The following is a 25,000-nucleotide window of genomic DNA, read 5'->3' as shown; positions in this document are numbered from 1 at the left end:
ATTTTATTCTCAACTCTAGCTTCGTGACAGCATACCGAAGATTTTGAAGTTGGCTTTGCTGCCGCTCGAGTCTTGACTCAACTTATCGTACTGCACTGGGGTGTTGTCATTTCGTCTCCTACAGCCGATAAATAATACATCAAGGCGTTAAAATTCTTTGAAAACGATGTTTAATTAAACTAATTTTGTCCATTGATCAATAAAACAATATGCATGACACATTTACTGGGCCTAAATTGGACTTCTGATTTTCCCACATGATTAGCCTAGGTCTATTTTCAGCAGTATACTCTCTCGGATACGTAATATTAATGAATATTTAAATCGACAATATATATACATATATATAATATATATATATATATATATTAATCTGCTTTATTTGATTATTCCCGTTATTCTTGTTTTATTAGCCATGTGCACCTTTCTTCTTATCCTTTTCATAATTGCTTAACATAATTAACTCAGACCTAGCTATTCAAAGTAAAAAAGCAATCATAAAAAAAATTAAACGAAAATAATTCAGTCTTATTTTTTATCGAATTCCTTGCATATCATCCTGTTTCATTTGGAGACGTTGGACAGCTGTAGGAGTCAAAACTGACGAACACATTAAGAAAGGGTTAATTTCATTATAGCTTTCTTAGGTTGATCTTTCTGTAGCTATTCATTTCTTCTAAATAGAAATGAATTCAAATTAGTTACACATGTATACCTAGACCTATTATAAGCATATTATAAGTAGCTGAAATATGAAAGGTGACGTTCTCGTTTAAGTCTATTTCATATGTTATTTTTTTTTCAAGAAAAACCTACTGCTTTAATCAAGGGTTGCTCTTTGACGGCTACAGGGTGTAACACGAGTGTATGCACATATTTTGTGGAATGAAAGATAAAGTTTCTTTGAGCAGAAAATATTTTATAAACATGCTAAGGCATCCGTTGTCGTTGCGGGGAATTTTAAAATAACTGTTATCATTAGTGATGCTTTCACGCGATGGAGTTCGTAGAGAGAAGTCGGATCGAGTCGCGTAAGATGTAGAAGAGAGCGGAGGTGGCGTATAGGAGTGGTGGAAGGATTATGCCGATGTTAATAAAATATCTCCCAATAAAACGTATTCTTTAGGTTTTGAAGAAAAAAATGCATGCATCATTGAAACGGTTTCCCTCCCTATCCGTGATATTCACTGGCCACCGATAAAAATCAAAACAAAAAGAGTAAGCCTAGATAAAAAAAATAAAAAAAAAAAAATAAAAAAAAAAAAAAAAAAAAGAAGTAAGCTTAACTGAATCTCTCATCCATCAAAGATAAGTTTGCTTATTCATTAGGCATCTATCAAAGATTTCAAGTGTAGAGTTTTAAAAATCTCTTCTTCTCCATCTAAAGTATTCATCAGACACCAGTCATAAGCGTAGAGCTAGTTATGATTCCTGGTTCAGCAATGTCGTGACGAGGCACTAGAATTCAAAGTTCGCAAATGAATGTTGCTCAGCAACATTTACACTACTGTACTGTCTTGCTCTCATGTGGTGCTTCGAGGTGTTCCACCTCTCGGCCTATGTTCTAAATTTTGCCGTTCTTTAAACAATTTGATTCATCTATGTATGATTCTCTCCCGTTTATTAAGCTTTCTTGATATCTCTCCAACAGGAACTTGCGCCGAATGCAGTGCAATAATTCTCTCGCTCATCGAGGGATGTTCCTTAGACCGATAAATGACACATTGACATTAGATTCCCGTGCACATAACATCAAAAGCAATAGAGTGAGGTCGCCTGGTTCACACTGTTAGGATATCGTTTTTTTCTTTTTGTTTTTAAATTTGATAGCATTTTGTGAGATTCCAATGTTTTCTGTAAAATTTAACAAATGGAATAGTTCAACTACCTTCAACTTAATATTGAAATGATAATTTAAGGACTATGTTTATGCGATACTACTATTGATAGGTGTCTCCTATCTATTTGGTAATGTATATCTATGGTTGTGATATGACGTTTTTTATCATTTCGTTTCGTTCACGTCAATTTTGCTATATGGAAAATAGTTTTACACAATAACATAACATAATGTTCTAAAGATATCAGGGACTGTTTTTAACGTCATTAAACATGGTTTCTTCCGTCTTAAAAAAGAAAAACAGATAAATAAGGCATGAATCGTGCGTCAGGCAGGTGAACGTAAAATTATGAAACTCTGCCACCAGTTTTTTGGCCGACAGTACCTGTAGGGAACCACAATACACACACACACACACACACATCCTTTCTTCTTTTCATTTTTAGCCACCAGGCCCTAATCTTTTTACCCATCAGGGCCTAATCCTCTTAGCCACCGGGGGCTAATCTTAGACCAGACAATTTCTTACAATGAAAAATAATGACTACTTTCTTCATGGAGATAGTAATGTACAAAACACATTCGTTTCTCCAAAGCCTCATCAATGGAACAATTGCTCAAGAAATGACAGGCAAAAGTATGATTATAAATTAGTCTAGTAAGACCTGTACAGACATGAAATAGGGCTTCAAGACCTAGAGGGGAATGGTTGGGACATGTCCTTCGCACCTCCCCGTCGAGAATAACGTTAAGCGAAGGCATTAGAAAAGGGCCGCTGAGGATCAGTTACCATCACCTTTGCAGTTACTAAACTCAGTTCTGAATTTGAAGGATTATCATCAGGGAAAAAAAATTCTCTCTCTCTCTCTCTCTCTCTCTCTCTCTCTCTCTCTCTCTCTCTCTCATACATATGTATATATATATATATAAAGGTAAGTGTACATTATATACTAACAAATAATTATATATAGGAAATTATATATATAATTGTATATATATGCATATATTAATATAGTATAGTATATATATTATCCACATCAAGTCCCACTTGGACAGCGAGAGAGAGAGGAGAGAGAGAGAGAGAGAGAGAGAGAGAGAGAGAGAGAGAGAGAGAGAATCGTAATTCCGAATGCTAGTTCTATGCTTTCAGAATGAAATTCAGTTCATTAATGGCAATGGAAAAAAATTACATAACTAGATTAATCAACGTGAATTCTCTCTGGGACTTCCGCTGCGGCTACAGCGGTCTCCTCTCTCGGTTCTCCTCTCTCTCTCCTCTCTCTCTCTCTCGAACTCGCTCTCGCTCATCTCTCTCTCTCTCTCTCATCCCTCTCCTTCTCTCTCTCATGAATCAAGCAAGCAATTAATTCACCTTTCTTTGAATGACCTACAGAATTCTGAAAACGTTCGTAAAAACCATTAAGCCTGGAAATCTATAAATAATATATATATTATATATATATATATATATATATATGTATATATATATAATATATATATATGATTACCTGGCAATGTTCATATCTGTGAAAAATGAATGATACCTACGAAGCTTGCATCGGCTGAAAAATACAAAAAAAAAAAAGAAATAAAAAAAGTTAATTCAGAAAATGATGATAACATCTTACCACATACATTCCAGGATAATCCGGTGGCTAATAAATGAGCTTTCATGAATGAATAATGATTCGCAGGAATTTTTTCCCAGGATGATGACTCTGATAAAACGTGGATGCTGCTATGATAAAGCGGTTACAGTTGATAACTGAAACACAACGGTGTGACATGAAATACAATGAGGGAGTTGTCTGTGATGAATGAATATGATAAGGCAATCCACGTGAAGAATGAGACAATGAGTGTGATAAAACCGATGGGTTGTAAGTTGTACGCTGAAAGGCAACGGTGTATTATTACAATTGACGGCTGTGATACTGTTAAGGTATCACTTGTCAGTGAAGTCTTGGCTACAATGAGGGCTTAGCTACATGTAAATGCTATGGGTGACGGCTTTGATACATTGAGGATATTAGGACTGAAACATATGACGCGATGATAGTCATCACTGGTAATGACTGTGATACAATGAGGACAATAAATGAGATTACCGTCATGATAATGGCATGTCACGACTGAAATACAATCAGTGCTGCGGTTCATACTTGCCAGACTTGAGCAACTATAACATTTTTTTAATGTTCAGAGATCCTTGGAAAATACAATACCTTACCTTCAATTAAGACGCTAACACTTTGAACAAACAGAACTGCATTGCATTTGAAATGTATTACCTGAGGGAGCACAATTCTATATGGCATCTGTACAACTAAGAACGGGCAAAAATAAAGTAACACATGAACAAAGGTTTGCGAAATCCTCATATCATTACCTCTGGCAATTTAGCCTAAAAAATATGGGAAAAAATGACCTCTGGCAAAATTCTGACCCTTGTTTGAAAAAGGGGGGCGTTAAAATTGGTTGTAAAAGGTTTCAGGGAAAGGATGGAGACAATATCGAGCACACACAACCATAAATCAAAATAGTACTCTTGATTACAGTGTGGATTTTAAACATTCATTGTGTTAATGAATCAATTTAAGTAATTGTTTTTACAACAATGAAAGTTTTCAGGAGAAAAACTTTTATGACATGTTAATGAGTCTCATTTATATTTAGATTAAATGTATCTGGTAATCTGAACTTAGGAGCCGAGCTGGCTGATTTAAAACACCAAATTGTTTAAAGTATGAGTCTTAAGAAAATCAATATGAAAAAGGACAGCTGACGACACAGACAGAATTACTGACCTGTTTTTGAACTGTTGAATGAATCTATAAAAGGGGATGGGAGGGAATACATTATTATTCTACAAGTTACTTAATGTTACAACAGAACTAATGGTTATACGACAATTGTTTTCTTCTCTCTCTACGGATAAAAAGAGATAAAGGAGACTAATTATCATCATCAAAGTAGAATGAATGCGATTTGGGTACGAATCGTAACACTTGGCATTTAAAGATGGCTGACATCAACATGAAAGGGAATTACTGCTGTACAAGAATCAAAATGCATTCGACTGACAATTGAAATGAGTATTTTTGTTCGTCTAATACAAGGCAGTTAAACTGACTTTTCCAAAACAAAATATCTAAGTCTGAAAGACGTTATTAATAAATGAAGCAAAATATAGCAAAAAGTTCTTATTAAAAATGTATATATATATTATATATATATATATATATATATATATATATATATATATATATATATATATATATATGTGTGTGTGTGTGTGTGTGTGTGTGAATCTATTATATACACACATGTATAATGTGTGTTTACACAGCTGCAAGTGTACTAAAAGATATGTATATATCTATCTTAATATGTAACCATATAATAATATATACACACGAGGCCCAATGAGAACATTCGATCACCACACCAAAATGAACCTAAGAAGCTTTACTAAGGATGAAAGAAAGAAAATGAATCCTGAATGTTTAGGTGAAAATATCTCTTAATATGAAAAACAGGACATTGTTAAACTCATTTGGTCTCTGTAGAAAATTGAATTCATATTTGTTCACGACTTTATTATATCGTTTATATAAAAAAAATTAAAATAAAAAGTTAAAAACTTTTTGACAAAATGCCTTTCGGAATGCACTGTGTCGAAAACCCACCTCCACGAATGAGGTATTGCATCGTACCGAAATCGCATTCATCATGACCTATGAATGTCGTCGGAGGGGCGTCTTACCTGGGAAGGCCGCGGGGAGGGTGTAGGCAGTGCGGGGCGGCGCGGCCGAAGAGGGGCGGTCGGCGGAGTTGGCTCGGGCCAGCGACCTCCGCCTCCATTCTGCCTCCAGGCGACGCTCGAGTTCCAGCTCCTCCGGCGCCGTGTCAGAGCGCTGCAGGGGCGCCCTCCGCGCCCTGGCGGGTCCTCCGCCTAACATGGTGGCTTCGTCTTAGCTCCTTCGCTCGGATCTCTTCTCACTCACGAACAGACGGCGACGACGAATTCTCCATCGTTGTGGGTAATGCCGTTGACAATTCTGCGAAGTCTGACCCGGTTCTTCTTCTCAAGGGATGCATTTGGAGAATTGACGACGACGATGGACACTCGATCCCGAGAGGGGGGCGATTCATCAAACGATACGATCAATCAGCTGGTGTATGAAACAGAAGATAGACTATTTTTATGGTCTACCTTCTCTATGATGGGAGACCGTCGAAAGAAAACTGTCTTTTTTTTATAAAGGTAATCTACAGAACACATACATCCCAATCTTTTCACCTATCTTTACAGAAGAACGCATTGTGAGACTCATCAAGAGATGACGTGGATCTGTAGGATCGAGCAATAAAGAAGAGGCAAAATCTAATGACACCTGCAGTAACTATTCACATAGCGATCGTTAGCTACGGCTCATGGAAAAACTGCAAAAAGGAAGTCTACTACCGATTGGCACTGAGATGCTCTCGACCATGTGGCACTGAATCCAGCGGGATCGAGAACGAGGGAGAGCGGGAGGGGGAGGAGCAATAAGACGGATGGGCGAGGGAGGAATGGAATCAATAATGACAATAACAACAACAATAATAATAACGACGACGACAACTGCTAAATTCCTAATCAATTCTCGCACTCACAAAGGACCTTTCTTCGGCCAAGAGGCACTTCGAGCAACGACGAACGAGTCCCTAATCTTGGCTCCGGGAGGCATTACGTCTGCTCAGATGCGTCGCCGCCGATGCTGCTGCTGCTGCTGCTGCTGCTATTCGCTAAGGGGTCACGCAGACGGTGGATCACTAGCACGCCCAGGAGATCGTTGTCCACGTCTTCTCGACTCGTTCTGGACATTTTGAAGTGTGTTCCTTCACCTGTGAACTACAACCTAAGTAAACTCCTAAGTTTTCCTTTCTTCACTCAATTTCACCACTTTCGTAATCGCGAGCCATTATTATTTTGGTCTTTGTGCTCAATTTTCTCACTTCAAAACAGGCAGCTTGTTTATCCGATCACACCAGAGGAGACCTGGGCCTTTCATTCGCCAAGTATCATGATTCCGTTTTGTGCCTTATCGAAGATATCATGATTCCATCACCTCACTCTGGCGCAGCAACATCCACAGGACACAGATGCGCAATGTGTTCAACTTCATAGTCATCTGGCACAGAAGTGGGAGGAGGAGAGAATGGCCCTTCTAGGTGTGTCCTATGGTAGGCACTGCTGGATTCCGCTTCCTTTGAGCTGCAAAGAAAAGAAAAGAAAAATATATTACCATAATGACTCTACTGAAAGACTCTTTGATTAACAATGTTTACTAATAACCTACTCCTCAGGTGGTCGGTCAATCATGGTAACCGATTTTTAAATATGGGATTCTGCTGGGGAAAGACTAAATAGGCCACAGAGTTTTCAGGATATTTAAAATGACCACATTCGTAACATGACTAAATGTTCATATCTTAAGGATCTCGCTTCTAACTCAATAACACATGACTTAAGTAGTTGAGAAAGCAGTCTTCCTTATTTCTGGGAAAATGATAAAATTTACTCTCCGGTCATGGTAATATTCAGATACATTTCTACGGCTTTCCTAAATATATCTGACCATGGAAATGCAGATAACTTTAAAACCTGAGAAATAATACACACACTCAACACAAATCCCTAAACATCACTTTTGAATGTCTACTAAGTTGAATACAGATAATTTTAAATGGTATGCCATATCAAAGTCCTTTAGTAACCCAGCCATACCGAAAAACGAACAACGGGAATCGAGAAAATTAATGAGGGGAAAGAATTCCAAAGCTTAATAGTGAAGGAAAGGTGATTTCTCGTTAAAATATCCGAGGATGTGGTATGACATAGGAGCCGAGTCAGAAATGAAAAGTCAGTAAAAGAGAGAAAAGATATACAAACTCAATCTTCTGTAGAAGGGAAATATAAGAAGAAACACCCAGAATATGAGAGCGTTAAAAAACATATCCCTTAAGCATGTGGGTCCACCTGAAATATAAAAGCAGTGCCCCAAATAAGGTCAGGTAGGGCCAATTTAATTCTTTAGTAGCTGGAAATGCAGAAGAGAGTTTGATCAGAGAGAACATGGGCATCCATAACTGGAAATATCGAGAAAATGTCCTTTTTGGAGATATTCAAGAACTAAATTTAATGATTTTAGATGTGAAAAAATAAAAACAAAAGGAGAAATATGAATAAAAAAGAAGACGATAGTGAAAATGCGAAGGCTGAATAAACAACGAAAGCATAAACAGAAGAGGGAGACACAAGAGATTCTTTGATAAAGAGTAGGATAAGACTAATCACTCCATGACATCCCAAGGAACACCACCAAGTTGGGAAAGGAGCAGATGAAGAGGATGACAAACATAACGTGGATGATAACTGCGGAAATACAGGGACCATGTAACTGCCACGTAGCCATTTACCGAGGCTAGATAAAACCCAGGCTATCCTTTTGGTCTGGGCGAGTATCCGAACAAATTTTCTGAAAGAGTATTCGCCATATATTACTTCTACTACTACTACCAACACTAATAATAATAATAATAATAATAATAATAATAATAATAATAATAATAATAATAATAATAATTTAGTATTTCATAATTTTTCCACGTTATATAAAAATCAAGGAGCCAGACGACATTAATGGCTTCATGAAATTACCGAAGCAATCACTCCTCCACGGCAACTGAAACTCTTCATTAGCGGCGCACCCTCTCCTATCTCGATCAATGGCATAAACATTAACTTATTATACCCCCTGTTCTAATTTATTGCATATCATATCAAGCTTCCGCCGATAATGATATTACATTTAAAATTAGTGTTATTGCCATCTCAATTAAACCATTTCTGAAATATGTCACAGAGATCTCTCCGTTTGCTGCCTGCTTATAAGATAGATGGTGTACGGAATGACGGAAGGGTAACAAATACACTGGGAAATCGTCATGAAAATTCCTTCGGCTTTTATACGAATATTTTATCTTAAAGATTCAATGCTCAAAATATCTTGATTAATGTCATTAGTTATAACAATACTGGTTGACTTTGTTAACTAACTAATACTGTAAATTCGCCAGAATGACATGAATTACTACGACTTCACTGAATAATTAAGTTTTTAGTTTTCCCCAAAACTGAGCTGCATAAAGGCACTAGTATACCCCTCCCAGTTCCCCCCTATTATTTTGGGTATGTGACAAGGTAAAACACTTAATATAAAACGTAAAAGTGATAACAACAATTTAGTAGACGAACAAGTCACACTAGTAATGGTTTGGACAGGTATATCGTGCGATGTTTAATCGTTCACTCACTTTTGTAAATTATCAAACAGTTTCGTTGCATTTAGATCAATTCTGTTTTTGCAATGAAATGAATGGAATAAAGTATGATGTCTCTTTGAAACTTGGCCAAGTGGATGCAAATGCAAGTAGGTTCAGTTCAATTATACTGTTATTAATTTAAAATTTGTTGCACTTATATCATCATCAATGTCTCAAGTAAATTACAAAAGCTGTTGGGAATCATATAATAGTCTATGCACGATTTTGCAAAAATTACGGCATGATACAAAACTGAAATCTTCCCTGAAGGTTAACATATTACAGCAGATAATATAACTACGAATTACAAATTACAGCAGAAAGACCACAAGACAGAATTAAGATTTAATATTTTACATTTTACAGCAGAAAAAATAAAAAAAAAATTTCAGTCAAAAGAGAGAGAGAGAGAGAGAGAGAGAGAGAGAGAGAGAGAGAGAGAGAGAGAGAGAGAGAGAGAGAGGAGTTATTCAGGCGAATGATCTGACAATACAATACCTGAATTAACCTTCAGGTTATCAGGCTTCAAGGCCTTTACACGGTTTTGCCAATTAGCTCTAATTGACTCGGTGGCTACCAGCTGCCAGCCTCTGGCCCGAATTCCAAATTCTTTACCATTTCAACTTTGCTCGGTGCCCCCATTCAAGTCCCAGATTAACTGGTGCTTATTAAACTGGCACTGTAATGCACATTATTCAGTGAATCGGCGCGTTAATTCTGTTAGCACGAAGGGCTTCTCGCACCACCACTTTTGGCAATATGAAGAGTACTGTACCTTCAATTTTTCACGATAAAATTATATATGTGTATATATATACTATATATATATATATGTGTGTGTGTATATTTACACGTATATATTTATATATTGCAAAAGCCAATAGAACACGTTCTTCTGTAGTCCCTACTCAGGCCTGATAGAAAATAATCATGGTAACAGAAAAATTAAAAAGGTGAGGGACTTAGCTTCTAAGGAACCGACACACCTGCCTCACGGAAGTTAATGGGAATCCAGGAAAACGTAAGAGAGAGAGAATTCCAAAGCCTGGCAGGAGAGAGGAAGAAACCGCCCCCAAACCAGGCGATGCAAGAATTACCATCACCTTAGGTGTCAACCCTGACGTCTAACTACACTTTGGGCAGGAGCGTGTGCTGGCATAAGGCCGGATTCCTCTAAACTAACGGATCATGTCAAGATTATCGAACCCACCATTTCTCAGGACAATATTATACCACTTTGATTTAGATATATATATATATAATATATATATATATATATATATATATATATATATATATAGTACATAGCACACACACACACACACACACACACACACACACACATATATATATATATACACACACACACACACACACACACACACATATATATATATATATATATATATATATATATATATATACACACACACACACACAACCACACTTTTATATGTTTTGGATTTGTTAGGTAGCATATTTTCTTTAGGGCATATGGTGTTAAATTCTCTCGACCATTTGCTACGCACAGTTTTTTATGAAAACATTTACAAGAAAACTGTGCGTAGTATATATATATATATATATATATATATATATATATATATATATATATATATATCAAAGAAGTTCACTATTGTCTTGAAAAAAGCTGTTTTGCTAATCCTGACATGATAAAAAAAAATAGTAGGTTCGCTAATCTTGACATGATCCAAACTAACTTCTAGCCAAACTTCTAAAGCTAAATAAAGAAATGAGAAAAGAAAGATAAGAGCGCAGACTCTGCCTGGGAAAGGAAAAAAAATCTAGGGAGGAGTTAAGGCCATGGTCGAGGATTAAACAAATTACCTTTAATTCAATCTTGCCGAGGAGGGATAAAAAGGAAAGAGCCTTCGAGAGATGATAGCAAATTAGAATCTAATTAGGTTCTTAATATTCTGTGAGCAAAAAGAAAATCTCATATCTTGAAACCCAAGTAAAGCAGTAGCAGAGGCAAACGGGTCAAATAGCAATGCTGATATTGCTTTGACTATTATCATTATGAAATGCCCTTTCTGTATGAGCGCTAAAAATCTCTTACATGCGGGTTACAAGCATTAATTTTTAGAGAGACTTGGCATCATACCTAGATTTATGTCCCACATACAATAATTTGTGAAAACCTTTCGTAGTTTCCAATAATGCGAACAATAAGGAAGATTGAGAAAAGGTTATTCAGTTCAAACCATGACATGAAAAAAATCCCTGTCACATCTGCATACCAAACAAGGTGGTGCCTGTGGAAAATGCGTTTTCTTGGGGGAGGGACACTGTGGTAGCACTGGAATATATAGAAAGTTTTTGTAGATATACTGAAGTGAAAAGCGCTGAGTTTGAGTTCGGAGTGATAATGCTTTCGGTTCTAGTTTGGTTTACATTATACTTAGGCCTTATTATCATTATTATTTATTATTATTATTATTATTATTATTATTATTATTGGGGAAAAACTCTTTCTTCATCACCTAGCCCATTAACGAGCTAACGACCGATGTCAACGATCTTCAACGGCTCTTGTTTTTAAATTTACCTCTGTACATGTTGTAACTAATTGTTCATTTGGACTGAAGATGAACCCAGGGAAGGGTTCGAAAGCTTTTTGTTAAGTCTTCAAATTATATACGGACTATTAACACTTTGTATTATTGTGGACCCTTTAGAACATAATAATTATTATTATCATTCTCGAGGCACTATCCGTACTATCAAGAAGCAAGTCTATAGCTTCCTTCAATTAGTCTCTCACTTAATATCTCTCTATATTAAACTTCGCCGATGTGAAACCTCCTCCCACGCCATTTCATCCTCATGAGATCTTAACAGATTCTGGTAACGCTCCTTCGTTCCTCAACTTTTGTCGTGGCACTGGTTATATAAATCCACACCTACTTCAGTTTGCCAAAATGGCAATTCGGGTAATTTCGCCTTGTTGTTGCGCCACATCGACCGTTTCCCAGTAACCTGACCCTATATATAACTTCCTCTGTCTTTTTCTAACCGCCTGACCCAAGGCCAGCAACCAGTCTTCGACCTTATTGCATCTAGACTTAGATGCAGGTTTTTCGTGCAGCGTCTTAAACACTGTCTGGCCTCCAGCCTCCGCATTCACTCTGACAACCATTCTATTGTGTTTCTACCACGTTCCAACGAGCTGTATTATTACACAGTGCATTACTCTCCTTACTGAATATCGTCAAGTACTAGCCAAGGAGTTACACGACATACACAGTCTTTCCGTGAGTCACTGAACCTAAAGACCGCTTTTAATCATACAGGCCAGTAGTTTTGGTCTTTGAGATCGTTCTCATGTCCGAACACTAAACAAAGCAAACTATGATATTATTTGTAGACATACAAAAAAATTTGGATGAATAACAAGATGTATTGCAAAATCATCCCAAATTCCAATGAAGCCTATTAATTAAAGTCTACAATAACATACACACATCATTCTCATTACAGAGAAACTCGCAGCTAACATGCATACTTATGTTAGAGAGAGAGAGAGAGAGAGAGAGAGAGAGAGAGAGTAGTACCTTTGGAAATTACCCTTAAAAGAAATTCAATAAACATTTGCATAAACTGAATAACAAAAGAATTATTGAATAAAATTGTTTAGAAATCCTACGTGCCTGGAGAGGCAAACACACAATTTTGCAATGACGATAGGTGAATAACAGCAATTACCTTAGGTCATTCACTAATAGCGGTAATTAGACGGATGTGAAAACAAGTTTACGATCACTGAATAACAATGTCTTGACCTTTGCAGTAATGGCATAATAATGTTTAACGGTGCCCTTCAAGCATCACAGGACCTCCAGAAGGGCAGAGAGAAATGACAGACGGGCAACAATAGTAGGTTGAGAGAGAGAGAGAGAGAGAGAGAGAGAGAGAGAGAGAGAGAGAGAGAGAGAGAGGGGGGGGGGGGAATAAAATAATAGCAGGTACAGTGATATAGATCAAGCAATTCAGACTTAGTGCAAACACAATCACAGGTGTTCAGGTGTCTCCGTTACATATGGAAGATGCAAACGAGTCTTAACCACGTAGAATTAAGTGCAGGTAATTGGTGCTTCCAGGTAAGAAATGCACCCCTTGTGGGAGCGCATGCTACATATCCAAGGGCGTTAATGTTCCTTAGAATTCAAAACCAAAATCTACAAAGTCATATCTTTGGTAAATTCCTTTACATGAATGTCGTTAGATGTGAAAAAGATGCAATGATGAGAACGTTGGCATCTGACTTAAAACAAATATTAATACATTGTGTGGAAAGTGGCCCGTAATTATGTTCTATTAGTCTTTTATGGAGAAATATTTTGTTCAAAAATATTTTCCTTTAGGGAAACATGACGTGAATGAGAGATTACGCATTCTCAATGACATAAGGTTCATTTTCCATACCATTCACTGAAGTTTCGCAATTATAAAAAAAAAACACAACATTGCATACTCATGTAAAAATTCATACTATTCTTAATACATTTTCTTCGTTCTACGGGAAGTTATATAAATATTACTCAAAAATGAACAAAGTTCACGTGGCATAAGTCTTTACTCTGCACTACCTCGGGAGCTTTATTTCCTTTTTCTTGTTTTATCTTATTTTCAAATACACACGACAGCCATATATACATGTAAATAAACAATCACAAGAAAAATGAAATCACTACCAAAAAAAAAAAAAAAAAAAAAAAAAAAAAAAAAAAAAAAAAAAAAACTCCAAGGATGAACAACCTCAAGAATTCCAGACATAAGCGTAAATATTCCTTCCAGACACAGCGACTTTAATCTCAATGGTATATAAACATTGCTTGGGGTCAAAGTTCACTCCTTCCGTCGTATTGTCGCACACATAATCAACCAACACATTCCTTTTCAACAAATATGTTCAGGCGAAATTGCGATACGAGAATCTCGTAATGGAGGGAGTACCCTATCTTCAGCTCCAACGCTAGAATTCGGAAGAAGTGTACATTAATGCTGCCATATTTGCAAAGCTCTTCAACAGGTCAGCGGAAAATGGCACACACTCAGATATAATGAAAATACAACAATAAATCCTGGTGGTCTGATTAGGTATACGAGGACGTACCCCTTCGTCCACGAGTATGAGGTGTTATTTTCGGAGCAGATAATCATAATATTCATAGTATTCGACCAATAAGTAAATTTATTGATAATTGTTTTTCATTCAGACCGTCTTTCTTTTCCTCCTTCATATATCACGTATCCTAAATCCCTATCTAGTCCCTTCCTTTGTATTCCACTTTATCATTTACTCTTCCAGTATATTCTATCTCATTCTCATACATACATACAATTACACCCACACTATATATATATATATATATATATATATATATATATATATATATATATATATATATATATATAAGCGAATACCAAAGGAAAATGATAAGTCAGAAATCCAAGCGCTTTCGTCTTTACTAAGACGAAAGCGCTTAGATTTCTATCATTTTCCTGTAGTATTCGCTTATTTAATAAAGTCACGTGCATCTACTGTGATTTTTTAAGCATATACATATATGTGTATATGTGTGTGTATATGCACATACAGTAAATGTGTGCGTGAGCTCATTGAGTGCAATATAAAAATAAATAAATAAATAAAAAGAGGGGTAAGAGGCGAGGCAATCAATTAACAAAAACGAAAAAATTATCTGATTTCAAGTAACGGAAATTGACTATTATCTCAGAACGAAATAAAAAAAAAAAGGAAGTAAAATGCATTGACAAAATTCCCAGACAAAGAGAAACAAAAAGACAGAGAAAACAGTTCGTTGCGCTCGATATATATTCAATGTGTAATTAAGGCGGAAAAATTAACAGGAACCAACTCATCTACGGCGTTCCCTCGGGGACTGTCGAAAATAATAAATTACGGGCGAATTTAAAATGACGCGACTCCGCCCCTAATGACTCTTGTGTTTTAGGTGAAGACTCGTGTCCACCTAATTGAAAGCACCCACTTCCGGTATGCCAATTCTTTTCCTTAGTTTTTGAACACACATTCTCAATTATGTATATATGTGTATATATATATATATATATATATATATATATATATATATATATCTAAATATATATATATGTGTGTGTGTGTGTGTGCGCGCGCGCGCGTGTATACACACATATATGTGTGAGTATATATATATATTACTCATGTGACATCAAAACAATTAAGTATTTATTAAATTAAAAAGCTGAAGCAACAGGTAACATGTCTATACATATATATATATATATATATATATATATATATATATATATATATATATATATATATATATATATATATATATATATAGGGATCCGGCGAATTTACCGACAACAATTCACCGACAACGTTCATCGACAACAGTTCATCGACATGCTCAATTTATCGACTGCACAATTCACTGACATTGTGATTGATCAATTCACCGACAACAATTAAGCTAAGATAAAAAAGGAAAGATCATTAACAAGACTGTACCAGCCACATATAAAATAAAGGTTTGAATACTAACTGGTAGTTATGAAATAACCGAGGCAATAAATCACCAAATAAGGTTTTAATACTAAACAGGTAGTTTAGAAACAGCCGATGCACTAAATTACCAAATTAGCTTGAGTTTCAAAATAATAACAGTGTATTTTCTTACTTCAGTAAGAAATATAAATGGTCTAGTTAAAGATTTCCACTACATAGCCCATCCTGCCTCTCCATTTTATAGAATCCGAAAAAGGAAAGAAGCAGCTTGTTGTTCATGGTTATTTCTTTTAAAAAGACAAGGAGCGTGAAGATACGATATACTAGAAATGTGACAAATATCACAAATATCAGAAGTGACTGAGCATAATCATGTTTGTGATGCAGCCGAGAGTGAAGCACAAAAAAATGTGGAAAACATACGTAAAAAAGCCAAATCTTCCACAGAAGCACCTCATGCACTAATATCAAACGAGCTTAAGAATTGCAGCGAAGCAGCTGCTTGTAGACTTCCGAAAACACAGACGATGAAAAGGACAATAAGAAGTATCAGATTTGAGAATAATTGCCTGCCACCACTTCCACAGTGCCAAAGTGAATTGACTTACTAGCGAGTATACGAAAAAGTTTCGAGGTGAAAAATTTTTAATTTTCGACTCTAGACCAACTGAAAATCGCGTATTAATTTTTGCTACTTCACGTAACACTCATCTTCTAGCAAATAGTGATCATTGGTATGGGGACGGAACATTCAAAATCGTTCCATTGTTATTTTATCAGCTATATACATTCCATGGATTTCAAGAAAATAGGGCAATTCCGCTTGTCTATGCATTACTTCCAGATAAGTCAGAAGCATCTTACAATACGCTACTAGAGAAGATTAAGATCAATACACATTTTACGTCTCCTTCCTCGATAACTATTGATTTTGAACACGCAATGATAAAGGCATGCAAAAAAGAATTCCCAAGCGTGGTATTAAAAGGATGTATTTCCATTTTTCTCAGTGTATCTTTCGTGCCATCCAGGCTAATAGACTGAAAAGAAGATATGAAGAGGATGCAGAATTTGCTCTAAATCTCCGTTATTTGCCCGCCATAGCATATGTGCCTGTTGATTCGGTAGTCAGTGCATTTGAATTGCTATGTGATGCTGATATCTTCCCGAGTGAAGCAGAAGCCGTAGTGTACTATTTTGAAGATACGTGGATAGGCCGTCCTGAGAGAAGAAACCGTCGTAGACCTCCCAAGTTTGAGCTCGAGATGTGGAAGGTTTATGAATCTGCTTTACTATCCCTACCGAAGACAAATAATGCGGTAGAAGGCTGGCACCGAACTTTTGAAACACAAGTTGCTGGGCACCACCCTAATATATGGAAGTTTTTCGACTTCTTGAAGAAGGAACAAAATTATAATGATGTAAAAGTTGACTAATTCTTAGCTGGTACTTCATCTCAACCATCAAGAAAGAAATACCGTGATTCTTCTGAACGAATTAAACGGATTATTGAAAAATACTCTTCATATAGTGATGTCATTGATTATCTGCGGGCAATAGCCCATAATCTTGCTTTCTGATTTTAAAATAAAACAATTTGTGGTTTTTTATACATTTATTTATTTCTCAAATATTTTGTTTCTTAAATATTTTGCCCATGACTGTACAGTTACTTTATTTACTATATATTTTAAACATGTTTAATAAATACAAGAAAAAATCTACATCGTTTTCTAATATCCTAAATAAAGACCGATTGAATTTTGTTTAAGACCATTTTTTTTTTATTTTCTATCAATTGTTGTCTGTGAATTGTGCACTCGATAAACTGAGCATGTCGATGAACTGTTGTCGGTAAATTGTTGTCGGTGAATTGCTGTCGGTAAATTCGCCTAGACCCATATATATATACTATATATATATATATATATATATATATATAATATATATATATATATATATATATATATATATATATGTGTGTGTGTTGTGTGTGTGTGCTGTGTGTGGTGTGTGTTAAAATGAAGTAACAATTACTTTTGAAATCTATTCAAAGCTTAAATGAAAAACGGTGAGTTTTCTGCAGCGCCCAAGGGCCAAAAGTTAGGCTATAAATACTTTCACCTTTTCTCAGGCCGACCGTTTTCCTGCTCTAGTGGAATCCCATATCGCTCCCCAAACTCCAACCTCCGCCGCCACCCCACCCCCGAAAACGAGAGCCACCCACTAATTGAGAGTGACTTTCAAAGTCGAAGACGTCCTACACTTAGCCGGTGTTCTGTATGCGGAGAATATCGAGGGGGATTTTTTTTTTTTTTTACTGAGAACCAAACTGGGAATATATGAGGAGGAAGAGCTGCGAAGACCTGGCCATCAATATGCATGAGTTCGAAAGGATGGGAGAGGCTCCTTGGGATGAAGTGGGTTCTGTCTGGGGGCTTCTAGGATAAAAACAAATTGCAAGGTTATAAATAAGCGAGGACGCCGATGCGGAGACGGTGATGCTAAAATACCATCCATAACTGATAAGTGAACTGAGGTAATTAACATAGAAGGAAAATATGAGAGAGAGAGAGAGAGAGAGAGAGAGAGAGAGAGAGAGAGAGAGAGAGAGAATCTTCTTATGCGTCGAATTATGTTAAAAAAAAAAAACTAAATCAATAGTTCTAAAAAAACTCCTAAATCAATAGTGTTCTAATTAGTTTGATTACAGCAAAATAAAAGCAAAAACTATAAGATCTACTTTCCCTTCACTCGTAAATAATCTAAAAGAACGACTCTCTTTCAGTCGTTCTATCCCCATTTTTGTGACCTCAAACGAAGATTACCATCCATCCATGCAGTGATCGATACTAAAACGGAAAACTTTTGAAGGAGGAATCGTTACTTTTCTCTCTTTTAAATCTATTATACTCCGACAGCACACGTGGTGTCCACAATGGCTCAAAGATGGCGTTGCCTGCCACTTTTAAAGCCTTCTCATTCTCTTTAATGATCTCCCTCCAAAGAGAGAGAGAGGAGAGGAGAGAAGGAGGGAGAGAGAGAGAGAGAGGGAGAGAGAAGAGAGACGAGAGAGACACGAAGAGAGAGAGATGAGAGAGAGAGAGAGAGAGAGAGGGGGGTTGGGGGGAGGCATAAAAAAGAGGGGGAAAACGACGTAAGCTAATGAGGCAGATGAAGTCTTTCCAAGAATAATGTTGTTTGTCGTTTATCGAAGCGCTTGAGGTTGAAATATTTTGACGGTCCTTTTCTAATTAGGGAGGAGGAGGAGGAGGAGGAGGAGGAGGAGGAGGAGGAGGGAAGGGACAACAAAGACCGCTGTCTCATTCTTGCTCTGAGGAAGACATTCGCCGGACGCGTTCTCTCGGGGCCAATAAATATTTTGACATGCGGGAATGAATTTCCAGATAATGATACACATTTTGTACAGATACGAATCCAGTAATATTTGCGCTAACGCATAATATATTTACGGTATTAACTTTTGTACCTATGTATGTTGGTTTTGTGCATTTATACACACACACACACGCACACACACACACACACACACACACACACACACACATATATATATTATATATATATATATATATATATATATATATATATATATATATATATATATATATATATATATATATATATATATATATATATATATATACATAAAATAAAGATATGTGCCATGAAGGAAAATAAACGACGGAGTATCCGCGAGACCTTTCGACGTTAAAAGTCCTTTACTAAGCAGAAACTGACATACATGAAGAAAAAGACAAAACAAGAAGATTCGTATAACTGACAGATAGGGATTATAAAGAGATTAGTACCTAGAATCCGACACACCTGGAAGATGAGTAACCTTCCCAGACAAGCATAAACAATGGGTGCAATTAAAAGTTTAAGACAATCATTTCAGAAACAAGGACAAGACAATTAAAGGATTATAGGTGACAGCTATTCAGAACTTTGGTAAACAAAACCATATTCACAATACATGTCAGACATACATTACAACGAAGATAACTCTAAGGCAACTAATTTTTATTTAAGTCTGTAATTATATCTTTGAGGTCATTCTTAAACATGTTACAAATACAAGGGTCTAAATGAAAAAGGCCACGACTAACATTGAAATTACAATGAAAAGTTAGTTGTATTAAAGCCGATTCTAAACGATTTCGTGATAAGACATCTCTTGACCTTGCAATTACTGAATTCCCAACCCAATTTATTCAGTGGTTGTTTTCACTTAAATGAATGAATATTGCATTAGATGTTTGCCCAGTTGTTACAGAATATTTATGCTGGCTTAGCCTTACTTCTAGGCCCTTGCTAGACTGTCCGAGATAAAATGAGAGACAATCCATACATGGAATTTTATATATTATGTTGTTGCTTTCTCTGGGGCCATTTTTTATTAACATTCCTTTTAGTGTGTTATTATAGGAAAAAACAAGGTTGACATTAAAAGCTTTTAACAATAATTTAATGGTTTCAAATCTGTTAAAATAGGTACTAATCTCTTTATAATCCCTATCTGTCAGTTATACGAATCTTCTTTTATTGTCTTTTTCCTCATGTATGTCAGTTTCTGCTTAGTAAAGGACATTTAACGTCGAAAGGTCTCGCGGATACTCAGTCGTTTATTTTCCTTCGTGGCATATATCTTTATTTTATGGATTTATCACGTTCCTAACTTTCATGATTCAGTTATACACACACACACACATATATATATATATATATATAATATATATATAACGATTTTACGCACATAAAACGGCAACTAGCACTCTACTCATAGCCTGCACATAGCAAATGACGAGAAAAACAGGAAGCTTGTAAAAAACGAAGACCAGAAAATCATTAATCAATGGCAAAAAAATTTTCCTTGCACTGGCTTCTCTGGCCTCGATGTAACCCATAGCCACTCAGCCCAGACTCACAGTTTGTTGCAGTTCATTAGCCTACAATAAAAAGGCTGGGGCATTATCCCTAGGAACAATTAACACGTTGTTCTACCAGCTTTGTCTGTTTAAATTAAACACTGATTTCTGGGATGAACCAGTCGCATCACACTCCCTCACAGAGGGCTCACCAGCAACGTGCCGAACCCGAACACACACACCAACGCCTTCAGGCCCCTCCTTTCATATATGTCTTTCACGTCATCCATCTATCCTTTAAGAAATCATATTCTTCCTCTTCTTCCTCCAAGCACTTCCGAGTGGTATACTACTCTTTACACCGGACAATCGTCTTCCATATTCGTTCCACATGACTGAACCATCTAGGACTCCTATGTATCTCACATTACCCATCTTTTCACTCTCGCTACACCACAGGTATCGTGTGCGCGCGCGTAGTTGAACCATTTATTTATATACGTATATGCATATACATACACGCATATACATACATACCTAAATACATACACACATTTATATATACATATATATACAAAATCCTTACAATATATATTGTATTAACACAAAAATACTAAGATACTGCATCTCTGTCAAAAACTCACAAATTTCATCCCACATATCAAATGAACTTTTTTAAAATAAATTATTTGAGAACAATATGCAGCGACTCGTAAGCCAGTGATCCAAGATTAAGAGAAACCCTTTTCAGTACTAATGACAGGTAAGCCAGCTTTATTGGAGTAGCTTAGCACGGTAACCAGATAATCCTCACAAGCCAATGGTAACATCAACTTTGACTACACATTAAAAGGGGCATTTTATTTACATGCTTCAATCGATCCTTCATGAATTGTCACTCCTCGCAATGCCGGACGATATTTGGGCATTTATGTGGGTCTTGATCTCATTAACAATAAAAATGTGGGTCGACTACTCTGATGTTTGGTAACATCAGAGTTCTTCCACTTAAAGTCTACTAAAAAAAACACACACAAATAAAATTCCTTAAGGCAACAGCACTTATAGTCATACTCAAATTATACAGCTGTTCCACAATGTAAACCTTCAGTTAAGCTCAAGTGTTTCAGGATATCGATGATTTTGGAATGTTTGGGTCAAACGCCAAGCACCGGGACCCATAAGGTCTTTAAGTTTTTGTTTGAATACGTAGTGCTGTATTCAAGTACATTAACCGCGTTTCTGAAATATTTAAAATGATTATTGCCCTGTTACTGCATCTGTCTTAATATGGAAATAATTCAGTGTCAATTATCTTGTATGCGCGACTTCATCCGGATATTACTGGTTAGCATTACACAGTTACAAACTAAAGATAATACTTAAAACCAGAAAAACTAGTAAAAAAACTTGCTGGTCCACTGAGTGTTATCTAACGGTCATGTCTGTCCGCTGATGGATACTTTCGTTGGAGCTGATATGACTCTCAGCATCATTTCCATATATCATAAGCATTCATGAGAACTACCGACCGCACTTAGATACCTATCTTTTGAGGAGCCTGGGATGGGAATAAAAAAGAAAAGTTGCTGCTGAATCTCCCTCTCTGTTTATTAGACAGATGACTGTCTAATACACGTCACTGGCAAATACTTTCAACTGTCGACGACAGCCCGTCCTTTCTTTGGAAGAGAATTGCATCACATCGTTCAAGTCGATGAGCTTATTCCAAAACTTCTTCAAATCCAGGGTAAAAGTCAAAACGCAATCCAGCAGACATGTACATTTACACACATCTCCCAACAAAGACAAAAACAAAGGACACACTGAACGCTAAGAAGACTGTAGACCTCAGTCCAAGAATTCCCAAAAAGAATGACTGAGGATTACCAGCACCAAAGCCTCGTGAACGGAGCGACGCTGAATGAAAGAAATTTCTCTGAATGAACGAAATCTTATACGTATCGTATCACCTGAACTAAAGAATACCTTTATGTATCTTGTTGCTTTAAAGGCGAGAGAGAAAGTGGGTGCGGCTCTTCTGCCGTGAATAAAGGAGAGAGAGTGGAGCAACGCAGCTCTCTCTCTTCCAGAGAATAAACTGGGAAATGCATAGAAACTTAAACGTGAGAAGCAGCTGAGAGTTGTTTGATTCGTATTAAATCTTGTCTGTCCAATAACATCAGCCCAGGGCACTGAGATCGTTGTTAAATGTCACCAGGACCCTGCGCGCTTCGCAAATCTACTCTACGTCTTCTCGCAAGGCGAGGGTACACAGGAAGAAGGCAACGCTGAAACCATAAAATTCCTCGAAATCTGACAAGAGATATTTGTTCCGCATATTTATGAGTGTTTCTCACGCCTACTTTTGCGGGAGATTCTCTCGGCTATTTCCCACTTTCGGTGACGGCTTGATAACGCACTTTTCTTTGTGGTTCTCTGTTTCTATTGGAAATCTTTTATTCTTTTTCCTCAAAATTGCTTCTTTGCATAAAGATTTAATCACCGATTTCACAGAATGATTCCATAGCGATGATTCAATGCACAGTCACAAGGCAGCAGTTGCAAAGCACGACAAATAATTCAATCAATAATTTTATGAATTGAATATCAACGTTGCTGTGTTCATTTCCTTGTTACATTCTTTCCATACTCCTTCGTCTGATATGGCCACTTCCCAGTATATTATATCTAACAAAGAGGTCACATTTTTTTACTCCGTTTGCCTCTCTGTCAGCTGACAGGATGTTATCAAACTATTGGCAGAGCTAGTACAACATTTTTAACAAAGATTCATTGCATTTCTGAAAACAACGAGTCATATTGTGATGTGGATTCGAGTTTGAATCTGAATCCAGAACTTCTTTAGTGCTTCGTTAATATTCATTGTCATTCTTCGTGCATTTAGAACGTATTAAGTTTCCTGCTGCTTGCGAAAGAAAATGTAAACAGCGTCAAGTATTTGAGGAACTATGATATTCGCAAATGAAGAAGTTATTCAAGCAATGTATTAGGTAACGATGCCGCTGTCATAGGTAAAAGGTTTCCTATACTTTATCACCTTTTCTTCTATATTTCTTTCTTTGGGCTCTTACGCCTGAATCCTCCCTTGTGTCGCTTTTACAAAGTTTATCCTCGCTATCGCATCAATTGACGATTTGTCTTCCCCTCTGCCCAGTTTTCCTTCCTTCCTTCCTGCATCCCTTTTCTGGTGTTACAATTCTCCTACAAATGCAATCACTGATTTCCCGTCATTCTTGCTTCTGCTTCAGTCTTTTCCTTTCCTTCGCTTTCCCGTTTCATTCTTTTTTTCGTCGCTTCCCTTTTCTTTCTTTTTTTCCTTCCGCTTCCATACCTCTCTTCCTACTTGCTATTAATAAACTTACTTCTTTTGTGCCACCCTATTTCCCTCCCCTCCTCTTTCCTTGATGAAATTCTTTCCACCTTCTTGCACTCAGGTATTTCTCTCGGACATCTTCTTTTTTTTCGATATATTTTGTTCTGTTTCCATTTCTTCCTTCACCGTATTCTACATTTACTGCTCATTCGCAATCTTACAGGCTTTATTCACATTTTCCTGTACTCTCCCATTTGCCTTTACCAATACTATTCGCATTCTACTTCACTGCATCTTTTCCCCATTCCCCAACACCCCTTTCTTAGCCCTCATCTTTATTTTGCTTTTCCATTCCCAAAGTCATTCCTCCCTCGATCCCTTTTGAAATTCCTTATCCTCTACCACCCCGTTCCTTCCAGCATTCCCTCCTTGTACTCTCTCTCTCTCTCTCTCTCTCTCTCTCTCTCTCTCTCTCTCTCTCTCTCCAATTCCCTCCTCCTTCGACCTAACACGAACTTCCTTCTCCCGCGCCTTTTCCTCATCATCCTTTCAGCAAAGTCTCCTTCAGTTAGGCGGCACGACGATAATCCCATGAAACGAAAATTAGCCGAAAATATCATATTCTTCGTCACGTCCGCTTGGGCTGGTTTCAAAGACGTGACGTCAAGAAGGGGGACGCGTGTGCAATGAATGAGAACACAAATGGAAAAATAAAAGGGGTAAGTGGGAAAATGATGAAGAAACTCCCCGAGGGGAGACGAGAGAAAAATAACGGCGAGGGAATAAAACTGAAAGCGCAGAGGAAAATGGATAAAAAACAATGACGCGTCTCATGAATGCGAATGACGACAATACAGTCTGCAACAAGAAGCAACCAAGTCAACAACACTGACGACAAACAACGTAATTGCGAGTACGAATCATTACCAAGTCCTTCCACTCATTAGAGACGTGATATTCACGCAGCAAAGGACGGAATGAAAATATGAACCCATAAAGAAAGAAGGAAAAAACAATAAGTC

General features: G+C 36.8%; 1 protein-coding gene across 7 annotated transcripts in view; it reads right to left on the bottom strand.

The window, feature by feature from the left end:
- Positions 1 to 25,000, bottom strand: part of LOC135222340 (43 kDa receptor-associated protein of the synapse homolog) — a 485,735-nt gene that overhangs the window by 177,894 nt on the left and 282,841 nt on the right. For 4 of the 7 annotated variants that reach the window (XM_064260432.1, XM_064260427.1, XM_064260437.1 and 1 more), the window contains 2 exons: positions 5,607 to 7,100; positions 4,648 to 4,671 (listed from right to left, as the gene is read on the bottom strand). In XM_064260432.1, the coding sequence (XP_064116502.1) occupies positions 4,648 to 4,671; positions 5,607 to 5,802 (220 nt within the window). In that variant the 5' untranslated portion in view covers positions 5,803 to 7,100. The remainder of the gene's footprint in view (positions 1 to 4,647; positions 4,672 to 5,606; positions 7,101 to 25,000) is intronic. The other 3 variants (XM_064260445.1, XM_064260453.1, XM_064260466.1) reach the window with 1 other exon arrangement.

The sequence above is a fragment of the Macrobrachium nipponense genome, chromosome 20 (genome assembly GCF_015104395.2).
Source record: "Macrobrachium nipponense isolate FS-2020 chromosome 20, ASM1510439v2, whole genome shotgun sequence".
In the NCBI taxonomy this organism is placed as follows: domain Eukaryota; kingdom Metazoa; phylum Arthropoda; class Malacostraca; order Decapoda; family Palaemonidae; genus Macrobrachium; species Macrobrachium nipponense.
Note: the sequence above shows the minus strand (reverse complement) of the source record. Positions and strands in the feature narration are given on the sequence as shown.